The sequence below is a fragment of the Betta splendens genome, chromosome 7 (assembly GCF_900634795.4).
Source record: "Betta splendens chromosome 7, fBetSpl5.4, whole genome shotgun sequence".
Classification (NCBI taxonomy): Eukaryota; Metazoa; Chordata; class Actinopteri; order Anabantiformes; family Osphronemidae; genus Betta; species Betta splendens.
Genome location: NC_040887.2, coordinates 6,444,755 through 6,468,499, shown reverse-complemented (window position 1 = coordinate 6,468,499; position 23,745 = coordinate 6,444,755). Strand labels below are relative to the sequence as shown.

General features: G+C 47.2%; 2 protein-coding genes across 8 annotated transcripts in view; one reads left to right on the top strand and one right to left on the bottom strand.

Moving 5' to 3' along the window:
* pex14 (peroxisomal biogenesis factor 14) overlaps positions 1-8,447 on the top strand; it is a 39,224-nt gene extending 30,777 nt beyond the window's left edge. For 2 of the 3 annotated variants that reach the window (XM_029156111.3, XM_029156110.3), the window contains exons 8-9: positions 4,723-4,814; positions 6,343-8,447. In XM_029156111.3, the coding sequence (XP_029011944.1) occupies positions 4,723-4,814; positions 6,343-6,802 (552 nt within the window). In that variant the 3' untranslated portion in view covers positions 6,803-8,447. The remainder of the gene's footprint in view (positions 1-4,722; positions 4,815-6,342) is intronic. The other variant, XM_029156112.3, reaches the window with a different exon arrangement.
* Positions 8,448-17,056: 8,609 nt separating this feature from the next.
* Positions 17,057-23,745, bottom strand: part of casz1 (castor zinc finger 1) — a 70,318-nt gene continuing 63,629 nt past the window's right edge. For 3 of the 5 annotated variants that reach the window (XM_029155184.3, XM_029155182.3, XM_029155183.3), the window contains exons 16-19: positions 23,184-23,332; positions 22,424-22,661; positions 21,380-21,742; positions 17,057-20,634 (exon numbers count right to left, since the gene is read on the bottom strand). In XM_029155184.3, the coding sequence (XP_029011017.1) occupies positions 19,373-20,634; positions 21,380-21,742; positions 22,424-22,661; positions 23,184-23,332 (2,012 nt within the window). In that variant the 3' untranslated portion in view covers positions 17,057-19,372. The remainder of the gene's footprint in view (positions 20,635-21,379; positions 21,743-22,423; positions 22,662-23,183; positions 23,333-23,745) is intronic. The other 2 variants (XM_029155187.3, XM_055510526.1) reach the window with 1 other exon arrangement.

The window sequence follows — 23,745 nt, the reverse complement described above, 5'->3', positions numbered from 1 at the left end:
TTTTTTTACATCACATCCAGCTTGGCAGCTGTTTACTACATCGTTTAATACGAGTTCTACTGTAGACTTGGCCTGTGCTTAAATTAAAATAACGGATCTTGACAGACATGCTTATTATACTATAAACCACTATAACTAAAAAGTTGTGGTTGTTTACTGTATAATATCAGTGCTGTACAGCACATCTCCTCATGGAAGCGTCATCTTTAACCATATTGTAATTCTCTTCCTTTTGATTTTTATAGACAGTGTTCATAGTTCTCTCGAAATTTTAAAGCGTTTATCGGAATGAGTGATTGATCTAAAAACTTATGTGCAGGGATGAAATGTTGCTTGCTTTTTTTATTCCTCCCCATAAATCGCTTTATGATCGCTAGGCTCTAAAAAAGTGCCTTGGAAGAGGCCGTCTTAGACAATGTTTTATGTCCACAGCTTGTTAAGCACGTGGGTGTTTCACTGTAGCATCTGGATTTTGCAGGAAAACATATGTGGACACATCTGCTTCGGCACAAACGAGGAAGAAAAGTATGAATCTCCTCCCTGGATGAGGTTAATCAAAAACTGACGACTCATAGCTCATTTTGCGCCGTTTTAAGTCCCGAGCCACACATTCTCTCCCCGAGTGGTGTGAAAACCAGCAACGGGCCGAATCAGCATGTGTCATGGGACACGGGAGCGATTATCCGGCTTCACGCTGGCCCGAAACTCTGAGCTGTTCTGCCCGGCTGGCTGTCGATCCACTTTAAACAATGAGCTCCCTCCTCAGCTTTAAAGGATCAGTCAATGTTATGTCTTTTTATCTGTCATCTCCAAATTTCAGAGTGGATTAGAAGCCGCTTCGTTTTCTATGAGAGCGTAGCTGGACTGCAGTAGTGAATAAAAAGTATATTCCACATCAAAACACCCATTAAACAAATCATAAACTGTGCTTTATAGCTATAGTGTTGATCTTAAATTTTCCTTGAGAGTCGACAGAAGGCGCTCTGTTGTCTCAGGCCATGGGGAAATTGGGAAATTGTTTTTAGGTCCAGGATGTTTGATGGGAAACACATGTCGGGGCTGGCGAGCTACTTCACCGTTTGCAGCTTTTGGGGTTTGCCTCACCACGCCGCTCAAAGTGCGCCACGCTTAGCAATTATACCTCTCAACGCGGAAATGTGACTTTAACCCGAAACACATGGAGACTTCTGTTTCCTCAGCTGCTAAGTAAACATTTCTCGTACTTTGGAAAACCGCTCGGTCGAGGAGCGCGTTAACTCTCCCTAATCTGGGGACCTCATTACTGAGGTGAGTTCTGACAGACAGCGATGTCCACACACAGAACTCATGCTGATGCCGCACGCATCCAGACATCAGAGCCGGTTCCTGTGTAATTCAGCCGTTCCTCAGTTATCGCGGCTCTTTAAAGACGAACTGCTGTATTCTGCCCCCAGTGTTGAGGATAGATTCGCCTTGGGATGATTCATCCCTGATGTTAAACAGCCAAGTCTATTTCTGCTCCATTATCATTACAAATCTGCCTGTTAACTGTGTTTGCCCTGCTGTCTCAACTCACTGATCGTTCTCTTTATTAGTGGATACTACATAGAAGATTAGAAACCGCCTCCTTGCTTGCACGAGACGGACTGCCAGTGGGAAAGTGCATAAATAGAGTGAAATCAATTGCACTCTACCAGTGTTTCCACTCAAAAACACTCCTCTGGGGACTTCCTTTTGAAACTAATTCCATCATAAATATACATGCGTTACACGAAAACACACTGTCTGCCGGCAGAGTAACTGTGAATTAATTTGCCTTCAGACACTCTTAAACAAGGCTTGTTAAAGATCTTATCTTGTTGCTAATGGTCCACAGGCATTTATCTTCATTTAGCCAGATGCGCTGCCGTCCTTGGGTGCTGCTGGAGTTTCTAATCTTTTTCTTCCTCTTTGCTTGTAATATGTCCCTTTTTTTCCTCCTCAAGCATTTAGTTAAGCAGCAGAAAGACTTCAACCCTAGTGCAGAAAGGCACCCACATGAGAAATATTGTTCACACGGCTTTAGAACAGTTGGAGGAAATCACTGTGCTCCGTGTGAAGGGAACAGCACAGTGGGGCTCTCTCCTAGACTGAGTTTTTTTTACAGTAGGTTGTGGTTGGTCAGCTCTCTCGCTAGGTTGATTAGTTTGCTCTTCACACACAACGCTTTTTTTGTGTCCTGCACCGCAAGAAAGAAGACAGGCACTAAATACTTAAATTCACCATCCCACCTTAGAACCACTAATTACAGTATGGCTGCTCCACATGTAGCATTTGTTATGTTTATTCAAAACCTGTGACGTCACAAGGAGAAATAGAGTTTAAGAAGATCTACATTTACAGTGTGTAGCCAATAAACACGTTAACATTGTCTGGCCATTTTATTAGGTACACATGTACAATTTATTGTGATCTATTAAAGCAGCTGTGCCACAAATTCTAGTTGTGGTTATATTTATTGGCTTTTATTAAATTGTTGGTAAGGTGATGCTAATGAACATGAACAGATGGGTTAAGGTCAAAGTGTGTGGAGTTGTACCTGGCTGTGGAAAGACTTGGTTCATTGTCTGGTTCTATGTGTGGTGGGTGTAAAAGTAAAGACTAAAATGCCTAAAGTATATTTTTTCCTATATTTCAAACGCTGCAATGTAATATCCAGCTGCATGTGTCTGCTAATTGGTTCTTTTGTAATGGAAGCTGCTAATTAGAGGTTAAATAATTTGATCAGCTTTCTGTTAAAATGTCACAACTTCCCTGCTCGTGCATCATTAGACACGTGTCAGCGCTTCGGCTGGTGCTTTTAAAGGCGGCGGCATATTCTCCCCGGTCACTGATACCCCGCCGCTCAGCCTCCATCCGAGCAGCGAGTGCACTTAACACAAGATTCTTACACAACGCCTGTGTATAAACACTGACATAATATATCTCAAGGCTGAAACTCAGTCCTGGCCCAACATTTAATTAGGTTTCTTCAGACTTAATAAGACATATGTCAGAGGTAGTGTTGTGTGACAAGGCTTGATGTGAGATATTATATGGTGCCGCTCTGTGGATGATGCACATTATGTATGTAGCTGGTGCTTAACAGTTCTACTCTGCAGCCTTTGTTCCCGTGTTAAGTGCTGCTACAAACTACATAGAAAGCCTCACGTTTTTGCCAGTTTGCGAAATCCCTTTTTTTTTTTTTTTTTTAAAGCGGAATCTGTGTCTTGGAATTCTTTTTAGCTCAGCCCGTAGAGCAATTAATTTTTTTCGGTGTAAAATGAGAGAGAAGCTGCCTTATTATACGGGTGCCTTGGGGAGGCGAAGGATTAAGATGGTTCTAATGAGGTGATGGCTGTAATAAGAGTGTCTTCAGCAGGCCTCCATGCACCACCTCTAAAACACGGCTCCTTATCAGCGAGGTTTAGGCGCTGATAAGAGCCCAAAAACCTCCTTCCCCTAATCATCTCCTTTTCTGTCTCCCTTCACTTCTCCTCCTCTGCCTTCCTCCTTCCACTGTAAATGAGTCTGATCCCTTTCAGATGTGATTCAATTAATTTCTCTTAAATTTAATTACAAGTGAAAGAGTCCAAGTTATCCGTCTCCCCTCGATAGGGGGTCCACACTTTCTAACAAGCTTCCTCTAGTGAGTCAGGAGAGCCTTAATTACAGTTTTTACTTTTCTTTTATCCCACTTTCTCCCTTGTCTTCTCCTTTACCTCTCTCTGGTTTCATCATTCTATCCTCCTGCTCCTGCACATGTTTTGCTTTTTATTCACAAATAGAATAGGAATGGGGAGCAATTATCTCCATCACTGGGTCCCAACCGTTTGTGTCTTTATAACCAGGCCATAGCTGCTCACTGTGGCATCAGTTGTTCAGGTTGAGCAGTTATTTCATCAATATAATTTTGAATGTCCCAATCAGGTAAACCCGTGAATCAGAATGAATATAAAAGGACTTGACATAGGTCAGAGAGACGCCTACTGTATGAGGCCACCCCAAACAGTGCTGCCTTTATTACTGCTGTAAGGTGAGGTTCACAGGCGTTTAGCAGGTTTAGTCCAGTTTTCTTGTTTAGACTGTTGCCATGTGGTGAAACTCATCTAATTTATAACCCCCTCAAAAAAAGTGCAGCTGAGGCAGATTTTCTGCAGTAATTTGCCATTCAAATCCTGTGCCATTATATACTCTGTGGCGTTTCATGGCGCACCAGCGTGCGTGTGATAACACAAGCCTTTGATAAAAGACAAAAAGCAGCAAACAAACTGCAGCTATGGTCTGCCGCCATGAATGTGGGCATTGTTCAAGGCGGCCATTATCCAAAGCACTGGACACTGCTCTAATCTTTTCTAGATAGTATGGAAAATTATGTAAAAACAGCATGATTCAACCTCACTGGACTTTTTTTGAGCGGCCAAGTCCGTAAAACTGGCTGCAGCGGTTTGTTTGAAGTCTCTCTGTCATCACCAGCAGAAGGCAGTTGAGGCTGTTAAGAGGACAGATGACCTGACTACACAAAAACACGTGGCTTTTAGCATTTGCATCTGCCATATTTGTTTGCCTTGTAGTTCGTGACCTTTATTTGTCTTTTCCTTATTTTTACAAGGAATGTTTTATTATTTTGTATTGTTGACTGGTCATTGAAAGACACACGCTGACTATATATTGACAGCAAACCTGTGTGTGACTATGTCTAAACGGCGCCTGTTTTCCTCACAGACATCATCCTCAACCAGTCGCATCCTGGACAAGCAAACAATCGGGGAGCTGAAGGCCGAGATCGCCTCCCTGAAAGGATTACTGCTCGGCAGGTAACGAAACGCTCCAACTCCTGAGCTGTGGAGTCGGACAAACCCTCACACGGTGAACACTCATTCATTTAACCCATACGTTCAGTGTTCAGTTGTCCATCCTCCAGACCTGCGCTGGTTGGAGGAACTGGTAAATAAGTCCATAAATTGTTGAGGCTTTTTTAATTTTAATTCAATTAAATTCAATTTTCAGTGATGCGCATTATTCCTGGGCTTCACATCTCGCAACCCACCAACCACCATGCAGTTATGCTCGCGTGCTCACTTAAACTGCACACAAGTGCTGCGTGCAGCCCATGGAGTTGCTTTGTATATGAATAAATAAAATGGAAGAACACACAGTGTCACATTGCTCTTCCAAATTGCACACTTAAAGCGTAATCATTAATCTCAAATATGTTTAATCTCACTCAGGCTTTGGAGGTTATAATACTAATGGCACCATTTCTTTTGCTTCACAACGTTGCTTGACCAATTAGCATACTGCCGACATCAGCTGGTCGTGTGTGTTTTAATGCCTTTATTGGTAAGCAAGATAACCACACATGCATAATTACTCCTGGCGCGGTTTCCATTGATTTTATGTGAGCAAAATGAAATTGATATGAAAAACCAACAAGAGGAATGAGATAAGTGAACCTGTGTCCTGATCAGATACACTATAAACACTTTGGTTCACCATTTTGGTCACTTATTACAAGGTATATGAAGTTTCCTAAAGGTCTCATTGCATCCCAGACATCCCCTCATCCAGCTTTGTTCCTCAATCTAGCCAGGCACAGCCCAGCGCAGTCATGCCCATTAGCATGCATGATTATGTATCACTGTCTATAATGAAGCCTGAAGCAACCGTGTACATCAGGAAACCTGCGAGGACGTAAACGGCCTCAGAACTGCCTAAGTGAGCACGTCTTGTTCCCCTCGTACATTCTAATCAGCAGTAATCCCTTTGTCATTTGCTTTCTTGACTTCACCCCGACTTCTGCGGCGAGTTTTCTGGCAAACGATTGAATCACAAAATAAAGTCCCTGTGTGACCATCTGTCTCCAAACTTGTTCCCTTCCTGTTAAAATTATTCCATTCGTCTCCGAACCGTTTTTTTTTTCTCTTTTACCGAGAAGTGCTGATCCCATTATGATACATCGTTGTCTTTTTGATCTTAAAATCTGCGGCGGATGTAATTAGAGAAATCTTCGAGCGTCTTCGCCAGGTGTGACAAACATCTGTCTGTTTCAGGAGAGAAAGCCATTTTCTCCGCCGTAATTATGAGAATTACAGAGGAGGCTTTGTGTGTTGCTGCATGTTAAAGAGTCGTCCCAAGCCACCAGGCTCACGTACGTGTCGGCTGCAGCTCATGCATGTCCACTTCTGTGGGCGACGTGTCCACAAATCACGATGCTGATGATCTAATTGTGCAAACTCTGTTTTCACGCATTTTCCTCATTGCGAGGTTTTGATGGGGTTGTAATCAGGCCTCATTTTCTTCCTCTCTCTTGTGCAACCCCCCCACCCCTTCACCCCCCAACAGGAAACAATTCCCTTCAACTCCCAGTATTCCTAAGATCCCTTCGTGGCAGATTCCCCTGAAGCCGCCATCAGCATCTGGCTCGCCGTCTGTTAACCACAATAACAGCAGCAGCGACATCTCCCCCGTCAGTAATGAGTCCGCTCTCTCCTCCCCCATCAAAGATGGACACCACAGCCCCCAGGATGCACTGGGAGGCCCAGACGGAGCGCATGGCATCAACGGCGACGTTGGGACCGTGAACCTCGGCCTGCCGCCGGACCTCAAGGACCAGGTTCGCATGGAGGTGCAGGGCGAGGAGGAGAAAGAGGAGGAAGAGGATGATGTCAGCCACCTAGAGGAAGAGGAGGAGGGCCTGGGCATGCACACAGAGGGTCGGCGAGGTGGGGACGGACAGATTAATGAACAGGTGGACAAACTGAGGCGACCCGAGGGGGCGAGCAATGAGAGCGAGGTGGATTAGGCCGCAGTAGAAAGCACAAAAACCCTCAGCACGCGGCGCCTCTCATCTCTGCCGCTGGCTTGGTTTCACTCTGCCTCTCCCTGCTGCGCTCAGTTTGTGTGTTTTGTTGTTTTCCTTTTTTTTTTAATCCATCTTGTCTGTGTTTCCTCTCCTCTGTAACAACTTAATCTTGAGCAAAATGAGGAGCGGGCGTGGGCGTGAGAAGACACAAAACTGACAAATATTAGAGTGTCTAGTTGACACACGGCTTACCTCAATTTACTTTCCATCATCAAACTAAATGACTGCGCGCGGAGCCAAGTACCATCTCGGTCTGTGTCTTTCATATGGGAAATGACGGGCAGTAGTCGAATCAGAAGGGGTTTAAAGGACTAAATACGCAGCTAAGCGGGTGTGACTTGCACTTCTGCTTTTAATTTTAATTTTATCAGATAATTCACAGCTTTGCCTTAGTGTCTTCACAGTGTTACTGACAGACCAAAGAGGCGGCGCCGCACAGGACGTCCCTGCTGCACAGAGCAGCTGTGGGTCAGGACTCATGTTGGTACCGAGCGCTTCCAGAGAAGCATTAGCGCCGCTTGTGTCCCTGTTGACGGCAATAGGAGAGGACAAGCTCTTCCAGGGACGGAGCTTTTAGCCTTTTTTGCGTGTCCTCTCGCATTGGTGTCAGTCTGTCAATAATTCACAAGGCCAGCAGGGCGGCGTCTGGGTGAAATAAAAGCCCCGAAATTCGAGATTGGAACGTGATGACGGCTTTCGTTCCGCGCCGGTGTGGGAGCGATTGCCCGCTCAAAGGAGGGGAAGATTAATGTGTTTCCCCCCACTTTCCTTTTTCACTAAGGGCTGAATTGTGCATCTTTGCGAGCGCGTGTTTGCGCGCCGACTGTCTGCTGAGCTGCGTCTGTGTCTCCAGCAGGGCAGCTGATTTGGTTTGCGAAGTATGTTAATAATCAAATGATCAACAAATAACAGATGTATTAGTTCATGCAGCTTGAAATGTCAAGGAGGCTAAAAGCGGAAATCTAATACAGAAAGCCCAGTTGCGTTGTATTATTTTCTGTGACAAACCCTCCGGTCCAAATTACGAAGCGCCTCCTACAGTGAGTAATCTTTACAGAAAACGGCGCCAATATTTTGTAATTAAGCAGCAGTAGGACAACAACGGCTGCCACAGATGCAACTTGCACAACTTGTATCACTTTTTTTCTTGTTGTGGAGGTGGATGGGGGAAGTAAAAAAGAAAAAAAAGAAAAACGTTGTCCTGTGATTGAAACGGAAAGTTATAAATGAATACTTGACTTATCGAATTACTCACTGTGTCTCCAGCTAACAAGAAGAGTCCATGAGTGAGAAGAAGGGATATCGGCTCGACTTGCGCCGTTTCCACCGCCGACACGCGGGCCTTTGTAGCTGCAGAGACACGGTAGAGCCACAGTTCTGTCTCGACGCCACTGCTAATCAGCGTTGTTATAAAAATGACATTTTCTGATGTTGCAGAAAGGGAGTTATTGTTGTTACAGACCCAGGAGGTGTAACTCATGCTTCTTGCTCTGTTGTATCAGGGGTTGATCCTCTTTGTAACCTGCCGATCGGTGTCTGACTCACAGCTACAGTTGTACATAACTAATAAATTTATCTCGAATAACCTCTCATTCGATTTCTTTTAACCTGAACAGAAATTACACACAACTCCAAATTACTATTAAGGGAGAGATAAATCCTTGGCTTCCAGTAAATACGAGGCGCAGCTTGTAAATTCAAAGCTAATTTCTTTTTCTGCTCATCTAGGTATTTTACGATGGCGACTGCTCAGATCACTCTGTAGTTGTGTTTTTGAGGGGGCTGTGCAGTTGCTGGCTTTCATGTTCCTGAGATGAATGTAACAGACCTACACATGGTTTAAGCTTTTGTTTTGTTTAGACGCCTTGTAAAACTAATAATGTAGGTTTAAATATTTAAAAAATCTAAAGATCAGGTTCAGATTCAAAACCATACTGTATCAGGTTAAAGCTTGTGATTAGACCCTCTAGAATGTGTTCTTTGAGCACAGTATGACCCTAAATAACCCTTTTCTGAATTGTCAGAAAACATGACAAAGCAGGGACTTTCAGCCTTTTCTCAGCTTTGTCTCTGGAAATGATTAAGTGACACAGTTGCACTGAAGTGAAATGCGTGAAGTTTTATTTATTTCCGTGGGTGTGCTGAGCTCTCCTTGTGTTTTCTGTGGTGGGCGTGCTGCCTCTTCTGAGGATTTCCTCTCCCAATATGAATTAAAAGATGAGGGTGTGAAGATAATCTTTTTTTAAATGCTTAATTTTACGCCTTTTGCGATCCAGTAGAGATAAGAAGCGCTGGTAGCTGTAGAGACAAAAGACAATCAGTTACTGGAGCCTGAACTACTGTATGACCTGAACTAGTAAAACCTGCCGGTTGAAAAAGTTGCTCTTCCCAGTTTATTTCCACCTGTGGAGCAGTGACGGTCACTGTTGGCCTGAGGTGGCACGAGAGAGGAGGTGCACTGTGTAATGTTGGTTGTGTTGATTTTAGGGCGTTGTGTCTCCAGCTAAAGTTGTACATAGCCAAACTTTGTTTTGTCAAAATAATTCATAAAATGGGTTAAACATTTTTATTACCGTGCAGGTGGACGCAGTTCGGCTGGCTGAGGACTCCGACTGCCTGCGTCCAGACTGATCTGAAACAGCAGCTGTGGAAAAGGCGGTTGCGCTCCCGCGCTGCATTCTGAACGCTGCTGTGCGTTATCAAGTATATGAATTTAATTTCTCAAGATCTAAAGTGATCAATAACATTTCACATATTGATGAGGTGTATAAACTTCTCCGAGGTTCGATACCACATCTCTTTGTAATCCATTAACCTCTCCCTGGAGTTCAGGCCACCTTAGATTTATAGGGACCTACTGTAATAAATCCACTTGTACATCATTTAGTGTCTTAAGGGATTTGCAGTTCATTCCTGTCCAGAAATCTGTCTCTCTCCTCCTCCTGTCTCTGTCTCTAGGCCTGAACCACTCCACTGCCGGTTGCTTACACTGGTTAGAGCTGCTGTGTTAGCCAGTAACCAGCAGGCCTCTTGATGGGCCAGTGAGGGGTTGTTTGTCCAGAGCAACACCTTGGCTTTGACACCGTTTGGCTCCCGGTTGGGAGCCTTAACCTCATCAATCCTGCTGCTAAACGGAGAGCACTCAATAGGATGGCGTATCGACGCGCTCTGAACTCCATTGTTCACTGGAACTGAGCACTCAGCAGGTTAGAGGACTGAGTGTCTCCTCGGATCAATGCGAGGATTGTTAGCTCATAGCGGCCTGACAGAGGGCCTCCGTGCGTGGCCCTGTCTGCACCGCACACGTCACCTCCACCCGTCCAAACCCAGAGTCCATGTCAGGCCAGCTGTTATTCTGGGTAATAATCATCCCACAGTAACGACACGGGGCCTGTTCTGGAAGCCTCAGCTTCCTCACAACCCCCCCCCCCCGACACACACACACACACACATACACACACACACACACATTTGCATTAGAAAGGTCATGAGCAGGAAGCAGGAAGAGGAGAAGATAAAACATCTTCCTTGTGAGATAAGACGCATGTGGTCGGCAGCTGGGAAACAGTGCGATGCACCAGTTCGTCTGTAGATCGGCACCGGTTCTCTGCTTTTTCTGGAAATGTCCACACATCCTTTAGGAGCCATTCATCATTCAAACAATGAATACCAGAACCATCTGCGATTAAAACGGGAAAATCAGTTTCCCTTCAAATCTGACGGGGACTGCGGCGCCGCTTTTTTGGCGTGGCTGTAAATGACTTGTGGCCTAATCGGCCGTGTGTGGCTCACAGGCATAAGAGCCGGAGCGCTGACGTCTGCCGCAGGGAGAGGTGCCGGGGTGACCTCCACAGCTTCTTAGCGCCCGCTCTCTAAAAGCAGCTCGCCAGCTCCGAGCAGCCGCTCGGCACCGGCTCCTTCCTGGTGAAAATGAGAGCGTTTGACAAGCCAAGGTCACAAGGGGGCTTTGCCTGTATAAGGCTTCAATCGCAGGGCCCAGCGAACGCTGCAAAGTCATAAAGCACTTTGTCATCGCTCGCTATATAAACTCTCAACAATCAAGTGGGATCACATTCCCTCCCTCCCGCGCCGTGTGGCCTGTGTCACTTGATTTTCTCCTGGCATTGTTTCAAATCCAAATGGAGCCTGTGGACACTGAAAGGCTGTCACGCTGAAGACTGTGGGGCCCGTTTAGAACCGGGGGGGGGGGGGTTTGCTCACCTCTGTGGCAGGTAAAGCTCGGACACCCTGCCTGGTGGTGTTCACCAAAGGCCCGACGAGCGACGAGGCGGAGGAAGGAGGAGGAACAGCGGCGCCGGTGCAGAGCTGCACCTTCATCAGGTGATTGGATTATGGCGGCCTGTCAGCCGGCTGAGGCGCCGCGGCTGCAGGCGGCGCGGGGCAACAGGTGCGGCGCTGCTGCAAATTGGACTAATCACAGGGCCTGAGAGGGGAACACCTGACGGAGCAAATGAGAGGGGGCCGGAGTCCAGCGCCGCCGCCGCCGCCTGTGCGTTCAGTAAACGCAGTACAGGAAATAATGCAAAGCACGAGATCAAGAGCGTGAAGCTGCACGGGGCCGAATGCATGGACGGGTCCAACGGAACCACCGCCTGCGCTCCAGCCGCCTCAGAACCGCCAGGTTCGCGCCGCTGCGTCTGGAAAAAGGTCCCGCGTGAACCTTGTCCTCCCTCCCGGCGAAACTCAAGCCGCGCTTCCGTGCCCTCGGCGCCGAGGAGAGCGAGTGAAAAGCGTGATCCCCAGAATCCCTGGGTGGAAACCCAACGTCTTGTTGTGGAGGGTCTGCGGCGCTAACAGAATTCTTCTGGTAACAGAAACCCGCCGTGAATGATGGACATTTTCTATTCTTAGCATCAGCACAATCTTCCCAACCTTTGCCTCTTCCATGCTGCAAATATCACGTTGCTGATGTATTCCATATTAAATTACCGAGTTTTAACGGAGCGGGGCTGTGCAGTGTCTGTTATCAACCACCATAATGTGGAAGATTAGCACACACATGATGCCCACCTGTTGCCCGGCTCTGTTTTATGAAGGTCACAGCTGCGATAGTGAAACCGGTCTTTTTAAAGGCGCTCGCGATGCGCGTGGTGATATTGGGGCGTCATTGGGCAGAAATAGAGCGGATCGGAACACTTTTCAGGTTTCAAGTCGGTCTCATGAAAGATTTGGGGAGTTTTTAGGGAGTTTGGGGAGATTCTCAAGCTTTTAAATCAGTAAAAGGTGATCACAGTGGATCAGCTGATTTAATGAAGTTACATTTTATTATTGGCACCTTGTGAGTATAATAACCATCAGTCTGTGGACGTGTACTGTTCCACTCATCTTCTCAGGCTGCTGCTGAATCAGCCTGTGACGTCACAATAAGAGGAGTGTGATTGAAGCCGGTCCGTGCGGTCGGCGCGGGAACGCCAGCATTCCTGCACACGCCAAGAGACCAATGCTTTCAGGTTTTCCTCCGCGGACGCGAGTGAGTCACGGGGTCCCGGTGCCAGAAGCGGCCCGTTTCACGGCCGCCCGCTGTGTGTTCCAGCCGTCATGGCGGAGCGGAAACGGCCTTGGCCTCTTCCAGCTCATTGTCAGCCAACCTGCCAGGCTTTTCCCCTGAAGGAAAACGAGCCCGTTCCCCTCGGACTCGCGGCAAATTAAGCAAATTTACAGCTTAGCACTTAAGAGCGTCTCTGTTTGCCAAGAAAGCGGCGGCGGCGGCGGCGCTGGCCTGTGGAACCGGGCCTCTGACTTGGACAGCGCCGGGCCATTAGATTCTGTGTATTTTTGCTGCAGGCGCTCTCCTTTTGCAGAAAGCGCTGAAACGCTGGAGCCGGGCCTCTGGAGCTAATGGCCGCGTGGCCGCGGGCCAGCGAGCGGTCGCTGCCTGCTACTAGTTGTTTGTTCTGCCGGCAAAGTTGTGTTTAACTGCGGGGATGAGTGATCGGCGCAACGGGCAAACTGGAGGCAAAGTAAAACAAATAGGAGCCGTGTTTGGTGTTTCTGGGTAAACATTTATGCAGCGGCGCTGATGGGCGCCTCATTCTTCAGGAGGTGTTTAAAGGGCCCTCGCTGCTCATCGTTCCACCGGATTCTGTTTGTGTTTGGAGGATGACAGCCGCCTGTTTACCAAATAACATCTCCTGTGTAACTTTATTCCCTCCCCCCCCTCTGAAAATGTGTTCACTTCAAACAAAGCGCTGAGAAATACAGGAACCGGTGCGTGTTCTTATCTCGGCTCAGCGAGTGACGACATCTGACCCTGTGGTGGAAGACGTGAACCCGCGGACGGCGCCGGCGCCGCGGCCCGGACGCACGCTCTCATCTGGACCCTTTCTGTTCTCGTTGGTCACAGTGAGTCCTGCTCAAGAGCGCGAGGGCACTGGAGGCCTTCAGCGAGGAGTGAAAGCGGTGCGTTGCCATGACGATCTGATCCGCAGCTTCCAGTTTTGCCTGGTTTTGAATGAAGCTTGTTTTACTTCTAAAAAACAAACGTGCCAGTTTCTGAACTTCTCCCACATCTGCGCCTTCAGATGCTTGTGAATGAAAGGAGCCGGTGCAGCAGGACCAGCCGTGACAGCCGACGCGTGAAACCCACTCCTCTCAGCAGGTTGGATCCAACCGTGGAAAATGTGTCGTTTTCGCCGATCTTTGAGCTCCGGCGCTTGAAGTTTGAAGGCGTCTCGTCAGACTTTCCTGCGCATGCGTTTAGTAGCGCTCACGTCCATTCCTGTTCTGCACTTACGCTCCTCATTTCCCCTACGTTTGGGGCTTAAACGCTCCCGTCTCCGTGTCGTCGCGCGGCGCACATCCTTATTGCGTCTTACCGGCTGTGTTCACCATAGTAACCATGTGCAACGGTACGTCGACAGACTTGAGATTACGCAGACACGGCGCTTTGATCCCCAATCACAGATGCTAAGACTGTCGCAGACCCCATATCTAAACAGAGCCACATAAGGCAAAGCCGCATGTTCCTATGGCCCTGCATCCAATAAGGTCTTGTTAATGGTAAATTGGATGAGTGTGTGTCCAATTCTCCATTTCCTCAGAGGTGTCTCGGCGGCAACAGCTGCTACCAATGGCAAAGCGGTGTTTTTCACACAGCCCCACTATTCTGCCGTGTGACTGAGGTCCTTCCAAAATAAGCCCATACACATGCAAAAATAGATAAATGAGCATCTATTGCAAAGGGCAGCGGATTTAAAGAGGGGTCCGCCCGGGGCAGAGAGCTGAAAGAGCCAAAAAGGTGGACTATAAATGGGCCAATGAAGCAGTAAAACGAGCGGCGCGGCCGTGACACATGAGACGCTGCGCGCGTGAGCGGCCGCCGTCAACAACAGGCTGCTCTGATGACAAAGATATGACGGGCACGGCTTATTTATTCGATGCAAAGGGCTTTTGTGCTTGTGGCCGGGCTGCGCAGCGTCACGGCTCCGTCGCACACACTTTTTGCCACATTTGGGGCAGATTTAATCTCGCCGGGCGACTCAAGCGCCAACTGTGTATTTAAACGGCCGTCGTTCTCACTGACGGGGACGACGTCGTTTGATTTCGACGACGGAATGAGGGAAAGTTCTCAGGTTTCTTAGACTCTCGGGACAATTTTGACTGATGGCCTTTAAAGCTCACTTCGAGTCTGAGGCGTCACACATGCAGCTGTTTTCTAACCGTCACTAGAACTTTAGAGATGGATGAACTGATAACTGATCTCTGAAGTAGGAAATAAATATGTTCCCAAATTACGAGTGTTCAGTCGAGAAACGACAGCTGAGCTGCTTCACGTTACGGGGAAGTGGAGAGCAGCACCTGAGACCAATGTGGTGAGAAGTCAGATTATACAGTCAAAATATGAAAATGTATTCATCCAGGCCAGGTTGCTGGAAATGAGCAGCATGAAAGCATTTACCTATTCAGAACAAATGATTACCTCATTACCTGATTTAGTAAATTTGCCAGTAAATAGTTTATTCACCCCGGTGCTTCTGCAGTATTGGCCTCATGGGCTCAACCAGCCCTGAGGGACACGTGTGTCTTTAACCGGTAAATGCGTCGGCGTTCAGTGACTGGAACCAACCCCCGTCTGTGGTTTGATGATCAGCCGGCGCACGTGAAGCACGGCGCACGTCCACTGTGTTAAATAGCCAGCCGATGATGTAAGAAGGTTGTTTACAGCTGCTGTGCTTTTCTAGTCCAGGTCTTAAACGTTTGTCTTTACATTAATGGTCAAACTGATCCTCTCTTTCATATATAACATACTGTAGAAATGGCACCACACACACGAATTGACTCTAAACCTCCACTGGACGTGAACAGCACTGATGTTTTATTTCGTCTTGACTAAATATCCAGAAGAAATAAATCATTGTACTTCCTTTCATGTGATCAAACTCTGGCTTTGTGGCAAGTTGTCCCGTCTCTGGCTTTTACTGTGGGATTGAGGAACAGACAGGCAGTGATCCTGCATAAATCCCTCCACAGTGGCCGCCTCCTTCAGACTCCGCTCTACAATATCTGTGCTCATGTGCGAGTGCACAGGCCCAGCCACCTGCTTTTCCCCTGGTCGCCCCCCTCCCTCCACGCTTTGTGAACTTAATAAAAGCTGCCATTAAGCAGCGCTTCATCTGTTTGGGCCCTAATCTGCCTCATAGGCATCATGTGACCGCATATGCAGCGCACACCTGTCGTGTGTGTTCCCAGCCTCGACTGGTGCCTCTCCTCGCTGCTCACACTCTCCCTCAACCTGTTCCTGGCACATCAACCGTGTCAGTGACGGCCGGCGAGCATTGGACCCCCCCAACACACACACACACACACACACACACACACACACACTGTTGGCACTGGGAGGTGTTGTGAAAAAGATGAGAGTGCGTCATTCAAAAACACATGCACATGGAAAACAAGCTTAAAGTCTCTTAGTATGTTTTTATTTCACTGAGTGAAAAGCTCAATCTTTGCATCAGACATGCAGAAACAGAGGAAAAACATAAACATAGCACAATGAAGATTAACAGCACTGTATCCGAGTGGATATAAGCAACAGGACCAGAATGAATAGTGCTGAGGGCCACAAATTCAAGTAGAGACTTTTTAAAAAATTGCTTCATTGTTTACTTTTCATATAAAACGTCTCATGAATCCAGCCAAATTGAACGCTAACGGGAGATGGCTTTTAGTCCAAAAGTGCAATATATTTCACAAAGTCTGAAATGTTTCTCTGCTTATCGACTGCGCCGCAGCAAGCAGGCAGATTTCATATTCCATTTTTCCAGCCGTGGAAATAGATCTGAGTTTATTTCCCCACCATTCCTTTTACTCCGTTAATTAAACCAGTAAAATGATGTGTGGTTTCAGCAGCAGCCTATGCAGGATTTGGAGGTCATTTCCGTCTGGTTTTTGTGTAATATAATTTTCATGTTTATTCTTTTTTTTTTCTGGTAGATTATATACAGGATGCCAGCTGGCTGACAGATGGTGGTGCCTTTACCCGTGTTCTTTTTTTTTTCTTCTTCTTTTTTTATTAAAAAAACATCACAGGGAAGAGAAGGAGGAAGGACAGGAACAGCTGTAGACGAGAGGACAGAACCCGCTCACTGGCCACTGGGCGACTTAAGGGAGTGGAAGGACTCAGCACATGGCTCAATGCAAAAAAAACAAACTATGGACTTAAAAAAAGTGGCCTGTTAACACTAACGAGACATTGTTAGTGGCAGCGGGCCTCTAAACCTCCCTAACGGTCCTCAGCTCTGATCTTGTTCTTGCACTAGAACATCAAGTGTGAACAGGCAACCTCACCAACAAATATTGTTGATTCCTTTACCTGCGTGGACGCAGATGCGTTTGTTTTTTGTTTTCTTCAAATTTAGAGGAGCAAAAGTGTCCCGGTTGGATCTCTGGCCGACCAAAGCGGAGAAAAGACGCACAAGGTCATGAAATATGAATCAGAGCTCTGAGCAGCTGGGACAGAGCCACAGATCAGTGTTGTTCCAGTCGCAGCCCGTCTGTCTCTCTGGGGAAGACGCACACACAAACACACTTCAGTAGTGTCACCTACACACACAGTGGGAGATGGACACATGGCCCCTCCCTGTGACCTTTGCCCTGCTGTCCGTTGTCCAGCAGAACCTTCCCCCTTTCCAACAACTCGCAAAATCCACAGGCTGAAGCACTATTAAGCACATGTGTATTATTATAATAATTATAGTTTCTTTATTGTCATCTTTTTACAAATCCTCCTACTTTACACCCTTGCGTGCACGCACACACACACACATACATGAACTGATTTCAAGTGCAGTGTCTCCCAGCGTCTGCAGTTATGTCGAGAAAACAAAACAAGTGTCGTTAATGCCTCTGCTTCGCAACAGAGTCCCAGGAGACAGTTCAGTCTGTGAACGAGGCGTGCCCACAGCAAAGTAAATATAACCCAAGAATTCCAATTAATAAGGAAAAAACAAAACGAAAAGCACACACTCTAAAAAAAATTACAAGTCGTTAAATAAACAAAAATATCAATAAGTGAAATCAAATCAGTGTGTTTGAGTTTGAGCCTCTGAAATAGTTGTGAAAAAGAACGAGATATACATCAAATCTCATAATGGAATCTAAAAAATGGGATTAATTAAATAAGGTCACGCACACAAGCAAACTATGATGAGGCTATTTCAATTTTTTAACTTTTTATTATTCATTTCTCCTTTTTACGCTTTTCTTTTTAAAGGAAGCTGTTCATCAAAGAGCATTTTGTTCATATATAGTTATTTTTTACAGAGGAAAATACTGTACAACCCTTTTTTTTTTCTTCTCAAAACAAATATCTGGAGGAATATCATCTACACACATTATTATTCCCTATATGATCATTTATTTCCAATGCAAAGCTCAGGAGATAATTGGTGATCAGTGTGTCCACTCCTCGGTCGTACGTATTCGCTCCATATAAACCAGTGGGTGGCTTTGTCAGATTCATAATTTAGTATTACAGCATGTGGGCATTGCCATGAACGTCAGTTCAGTTAAATCACAGTCCGTATTAGTGTTTCTCACAGGGCACTGTTTTTCTGCGCCCGTTTTCTTTCTTTTTTTTTTTTTTAATCAAACTCCAATTACAGACGCAAAATAAAAGCCAGTCTTTAAATAAATCACAGAGCAACAGTTCGTTATCACACTAACATCTATTTGTGCATTAAAGCAAAAACAAAAAAGTGAACTAAAACAACATCTTTAAAGCAAATTCCCTGTTAAAAGATATATATCATATTTTTTTCCAGACGGTAAAAATGAACCTAAAAAGTGCAATAACACCCTAAAATGTCTCATTGGAAGGTCACATAAATATTAAATAAAACCGTTACAACAGGAGCTTAACCACAGCCATAGTGAATGGAAAACAAAAGGTTGTGGAGACATCTTCGGTCTGTACATTTTTCAACATTAAACACACTCCCTGACGCTCCCTCGACTGTCGAGTGACTCATGGCTCCTTCCCACCTGAGCGCCGGCCGTGAATCACACCCTCGCCTGCTTACAGATCGATATGCTTCTGACTGACGACACAACAAAACGACATTGTAATGCAAAGATGCAAAATGGTAACAAAAATATTTTTAAATATGCTCACTTATACTTATCTATCGTCATCGCAATAATCACGATCAGCTAATATAAAAGTGCACTATCCATACACAAACGTAATTCCTCCACGGGGCTGAGCTTGGTTTTTGGTGCTAGGTGAACATTTCTAGCAGAATGTCGGAGAACTGTTGAAAGCGGCGACTCGCTGGACGCCCGACTGCAGCCGAGACTGACCACACAGCTACTGGTCAATTCCACATGTCACTGAGAACAAAGTGAAACATCTGAGAGAGATGGGCACAAGCAAACAAAAGCCCCTTTTCTCTCAGTGTCTGTTATAATAATAATAATAATTAATAATTATACAGAAAGAAATCTCATGTTTGAACGTATCCTGCTTCCTCTTAGATCCACGTCCCTTTTCCCACGCATCCACAGAGCTGCAGGTTATTTTACCCGTCCCACTAATTTCCTTTTGTATATCATATTCACACACACACACGCGCACACACGCACGCACACACACACATATATAGTTATATAGAGAGATTTGTTTTTGTTTTTCTAACATTTTTTTGCCACACACAAAAAAGTGAGAAAAAAAAGAAAATAAATTAAAGTCAAACATGCACGCACACAAAAAGACTGATGTGTAGTAAAATGCTTTACATTGCTGCCCCGCGTGTAAAACAGGGCCTAATTCTGTGTGTCTCCGTTCATATTTTTTTAATGCATAATTGAATTAATAATGTTGGTCATCTTGTAAACATCATAATAAATCATTCGGGCCGTCATTTTCTCCACGCAGTTGTTTTTTTGTTGTTGTCATGTGAAGTCTCTAAACATGATAAATGAGGCCCCTTTCCTTTTTGTTTGTTCATAGTACACATTTTCTCTTCCTACAGTCCCTCCTAGTTCGTTTCTTCATGGGTCAATGTCTTGCTTTTCCAGTTGGGAAGTATCAGTGAGGTTAACGGAAGCATCAAAGCTCGGGCCATTGTCCTTTTCGCCGTCAGGATCTGCCATCGAATCGTCGTTGGAGTCAGAGTTGAGCTCCTCCTCCTCCTCGTCCTCCTCTTCCTCCTCCTCCTCCTCCTCCACTTGCGCCTCCTCCTCTGGCGACAGGTCGTCTTCGGCCTCTCCGGATGTTCCCGTGGTGTCGTCCTGCGCTGCCGGCAGACCTAGCGGGGCTTTGGGGTTGTGTCCGGATCGCACCGCGTCGTGGTGAACCTTCTTGCTGAGGTCCAGGGAGTCGCTGAGGCCCAGGCCGGCGGCGTTCTTCAGGAAGAACAGGGAGCTGCTGGTGTCCGTTCCCAGGTTGAGGGAGCTGTCCAGGCTGATGGAGGACGGTGCGTATGGGTGGTTGTAGTCGGAGCCGATGCCGCCCATCGGGTAGAGCATGGAGGGAGCGCTGCTGTTGATGTTGTGGGACAAGCCCACGTGGGACGAAGACGTGGACAGACTCATGGAGGCCGGGGGCATCGCGGGCACGCCTCCGCCCAGGTGGTGCGGCCCCTCCTGCTTGGGTGAAACCGACGGCAGCTCGCCGCGCTCCTGCTTCTCGTGCTTTCTCTTGTGGGAGTCCATCTGGGACATTCCCACCACGGTGTGCTTGCACTCGGGGAAGGTGCAGTGGAAGTGTGAGCACTTGAGCTTATACTTGCAGTCGGGGACCTCGCAGTCGGCGCTGGAGCTGAACTGGCAGAACCCGGCGGCGCTGATCACGTCTTGTTTGCCGTGGTGCTTGCGGTGGGCCGTCACTTTGGTGCTGTCCGTGCAGCGGAAGCCACAGCGCAGGCAGTGGAAGTGGGTGCTGTTGCCTGAAAACTGGCAGTCGGGGAAGTTGCAGCTGAGCGAGGATTTGAAGCGCTTGAAGTCGTCCAGGACCAGGTTGTCCACGCGGTCGTGATGCTGCGCGTGCTTGTACATGTGGGTGCGGCCGCAGAACTTGTAGCCGCAGTTCTCGCGCGTGCAGTGGTAGTGGGTGACCTTCAGGGAGAACTGGCAGCCCGAGTCCTTGCAGTTCTCGTAGAGATCGTAGCGGCGGAAGCCCTCCAGCATCATGCCCTCGTCCAGCATCTTGCGCGATGACGCGGTCTTGCGGCGTTTCCCGAACGGTGACATGTCCTCGATGATCCAGAAGCGCTTCTTTGCACCAGTGGCTGTGGGAATGGAGATAGTGTTGCCTGCAAGAAAGGATGGAAGATCATTAAAAAATAATCAGTCGGTTCGTAAGTAAAACCCACAAACTCCAAGTAAATTACATTACAGGCCGTCCTGAAACTAATGTGTGGCCTTACTCAGCCAGAAGTGGTTCACAGCTGAATAAGCACAGAGAGCCACAAATTTTTATTCTTAATTCCCAGAATGATTAAAGGAGGGAGGAGATGATAGACTGTCTCTGCAACATGACACTTTTACAGGGTGTCTCCAGCCTCCAAACAGAGGCGGAGCTTTGGGTCTTAACCGACCCTCTTATCTCCATGTTGTTTTATGAGGGGCACCCACCTTTTGCAACACCCTGGGGTCAATGCTAATGATGTGAGCCCTGTTCTGCAAGACAAGAAGCAGTGGGCCTCGATAAAACTTAAGGCGTGATTAAAATGAAAGGCTGCTGATGCAGCCTTGTTAATGGAAGCTAAACAAGGCCCAGGCTTCGTACTCAGTGCCAAATTTACTGCTTCATCCCTAAATACTAGTAACAGTAAAGGTGAAAGCACAGAAAGGTGTAAGTGAAGTCAAGTTACCCACTCAGTAAGCATGTTCAATTCATCATGCCTTTAAAATGTTGTCGTTATGCATGCTGGAAATCTTTTTACTTTAAATCTTCCTACCAAAACTGTACAGAAAACTTGATTACACAGTAAAAGGCTGCACAGGACTCGACTGAGAGTGACAGCTGCAGTGTTGGTTTGCACGGGGGGTAAGTACCTGCAGCATCCTGCACTATAGGGACGTCATTTTTAACCGGAGACGGAGTGGCAATGATGGGGCTGAAAGCTGGTGTGTTGGTTGGCATGACAACACTCCGAGTGGCTCCCAGAGAGGCGCTGAGCAGAGAGTATGACAGACAGGATGGAGAGAGGAGGTATGGGAGTGAGGGGAGAGGAGGTCGGAGGAGGGCGGGAGAGAGGGATGGGGCCTGGCACTGGATGCCGGGCTGAGGAGCGGAGGAGGGAGGAGGAGGCGGTGGTGGTAGTGGTGGTGGAGAGGAGGAAGAAGGAGGTGCGTTTTGGGTAGCGCTAGTGTCAGCGAGGGTGGTAGGAGCAGAGGTGGTGGCGGGGCAGCCTTGTCCTAGAGAGACAGGTTGACCATAGAAGGTGGAGGACAGACAAGAGGGGGAAACACAGACGACAAGGGCCGAATCACACACACACACACACAGAAACACACACACGCACACCAAGGGATGGGAGGTAAAAAGGGAAAGATAAAAGATAAGAGAATGAACAAAATGAGGCCCATTCGAGACAAGTAACCCAAACACCAACCAAAACAACAATGATGAGAATAGTGGATACAACTGGCAACACGTGGAGAAATGTGAACATCGCAGGCGAACAAAGCAGAGTAGAATCAATTTATTCAGTCAGTTTGAGGAGAAAGAGCCTGTTTTGCTCCTCTCCTCCCAGTGCAACGCGCTAAAAGTGCTAAAGTAGACACAAAGCCACAGGGATGATCTCTGGCCAAAGGAAAATGCAATAAGCTACGTACGGTGCAATAACTCAAACCACTGATGTACAAAATGGATGTTTTATGAGGATGACCAGGCAAACTGCAAAGGATCCCGTCCATGAATCAGAACAAAAGAATACAGCATTGTCATCAACCTCATATAACGTGACTGATGTGTCATTATGTTACTGATTTATGTCGAGCTACTAAATCATCAGAAGCGCGATGTGAAGCTGATGCTTTGCGCAAGAGCTGCGTCGGCCGTTTGCACTCGGCTCCTCTTTGGCCGCGCGTCCTCACCTGCTGGAGAGCCGTCGTGGCCCACAGGTGTGCTGGTGCAGCTCCGGTCCTGGTTGGAGGACTCCGAGGACAGGCCCAAGGGGCTGCCGCCCCCTCCCATGTAGTCCATGTAGTCGTCGGTCTCGTCCATCAAGGCCGAGGAGAAGCCGGGCCCGAGGCCGGGCTGGGCCGGCGCCGAGCCGGACCCCAGGCCGGACGCCCGCTGCAGCTCGTCCGCCCTCTGACCCAGAGGCATCACCTGCCGAGTCAGCAAAAAGCCACATTTGGAATAAACCGTCTGAATGTGTCACGCAGGTGTTGGCTCCTGGCTTCCACCCAAGAATGTCTCAAAACAAAAGTATTTTTGAAAGAAAGAACCTTTTAATTCTGTCGTTATGTATCTGAGGGTTTAAAACAAACGGAACGAGAAAAGCCACATATTTAAATCCATTTAGGGCGCAGGATGTGCCGCAGAGTTTCGCTAAGAAATCAAGCACACGCCACAGTGAAAGGTCCGTCAAAAGAGAGCGCCACGACTGATCCGTCGTTGACTCGTATGACAGGATCAGAGCAGCGCTCACTTTTCTGCAAAACACGAATGAACTTGTTGCTCTTTTCCCAGAATCTGACTCATAGAACAAGAAGTACCATTAAAAAAACGAGCTGCATCCAGACGACACGTAGACGTGTCCACGCAAACGGAGCTCGTTTGATTTACAGAAGGGAACACACGTGTTTCCAGGTAGGAACCCTTAGAACCCAGCGGTCGCGGCGCCGGTACCTGGGACGGGACTCTGTCGAAGTTCTTCCCCAGCATCCGCCTCATGTGCTTGCGTGCGTGCGAGGTCATCTGGTGCTTGAGCAGGAAGGAGAACTGGCAGCCCTCGCGGATGCAGTGAAAGTGGCTGTTGACCTGGTTGTACTTGCAGCCTGCGGAGAAGACGGGCACAAACTCCAGCTAAAAACTCTCCGTTTGCAGATTAATTTGTCTTTGGTTGGTGGCGAGGCGCCGCAGAACGGAGAACGGCGGCGCTCGGCGCAATATTATCTGCGCGCTGGTGTTATGATTAGATCAAACACAAAGTGAAATATTTTTAGGTTTTTTTAATTTCATGATATGGCTCCGACAAAAGAGGGATCGGGTTTCAAAGTGTTTCAGAGTGTACATGTAGGAGGAATATTAGATCACTCCAGTGTCACACTGAGCAAGTCAAGGCTTCTGTGCACTAAACCTGTGGAGCTCTTTTATTACACTGACATGCTTTATTCAATTAGGAATTTACATAAATAAATTCTCATTTTCTGTGGGCCAATAATGCACACACCCCTGCAAACCAAAGTAA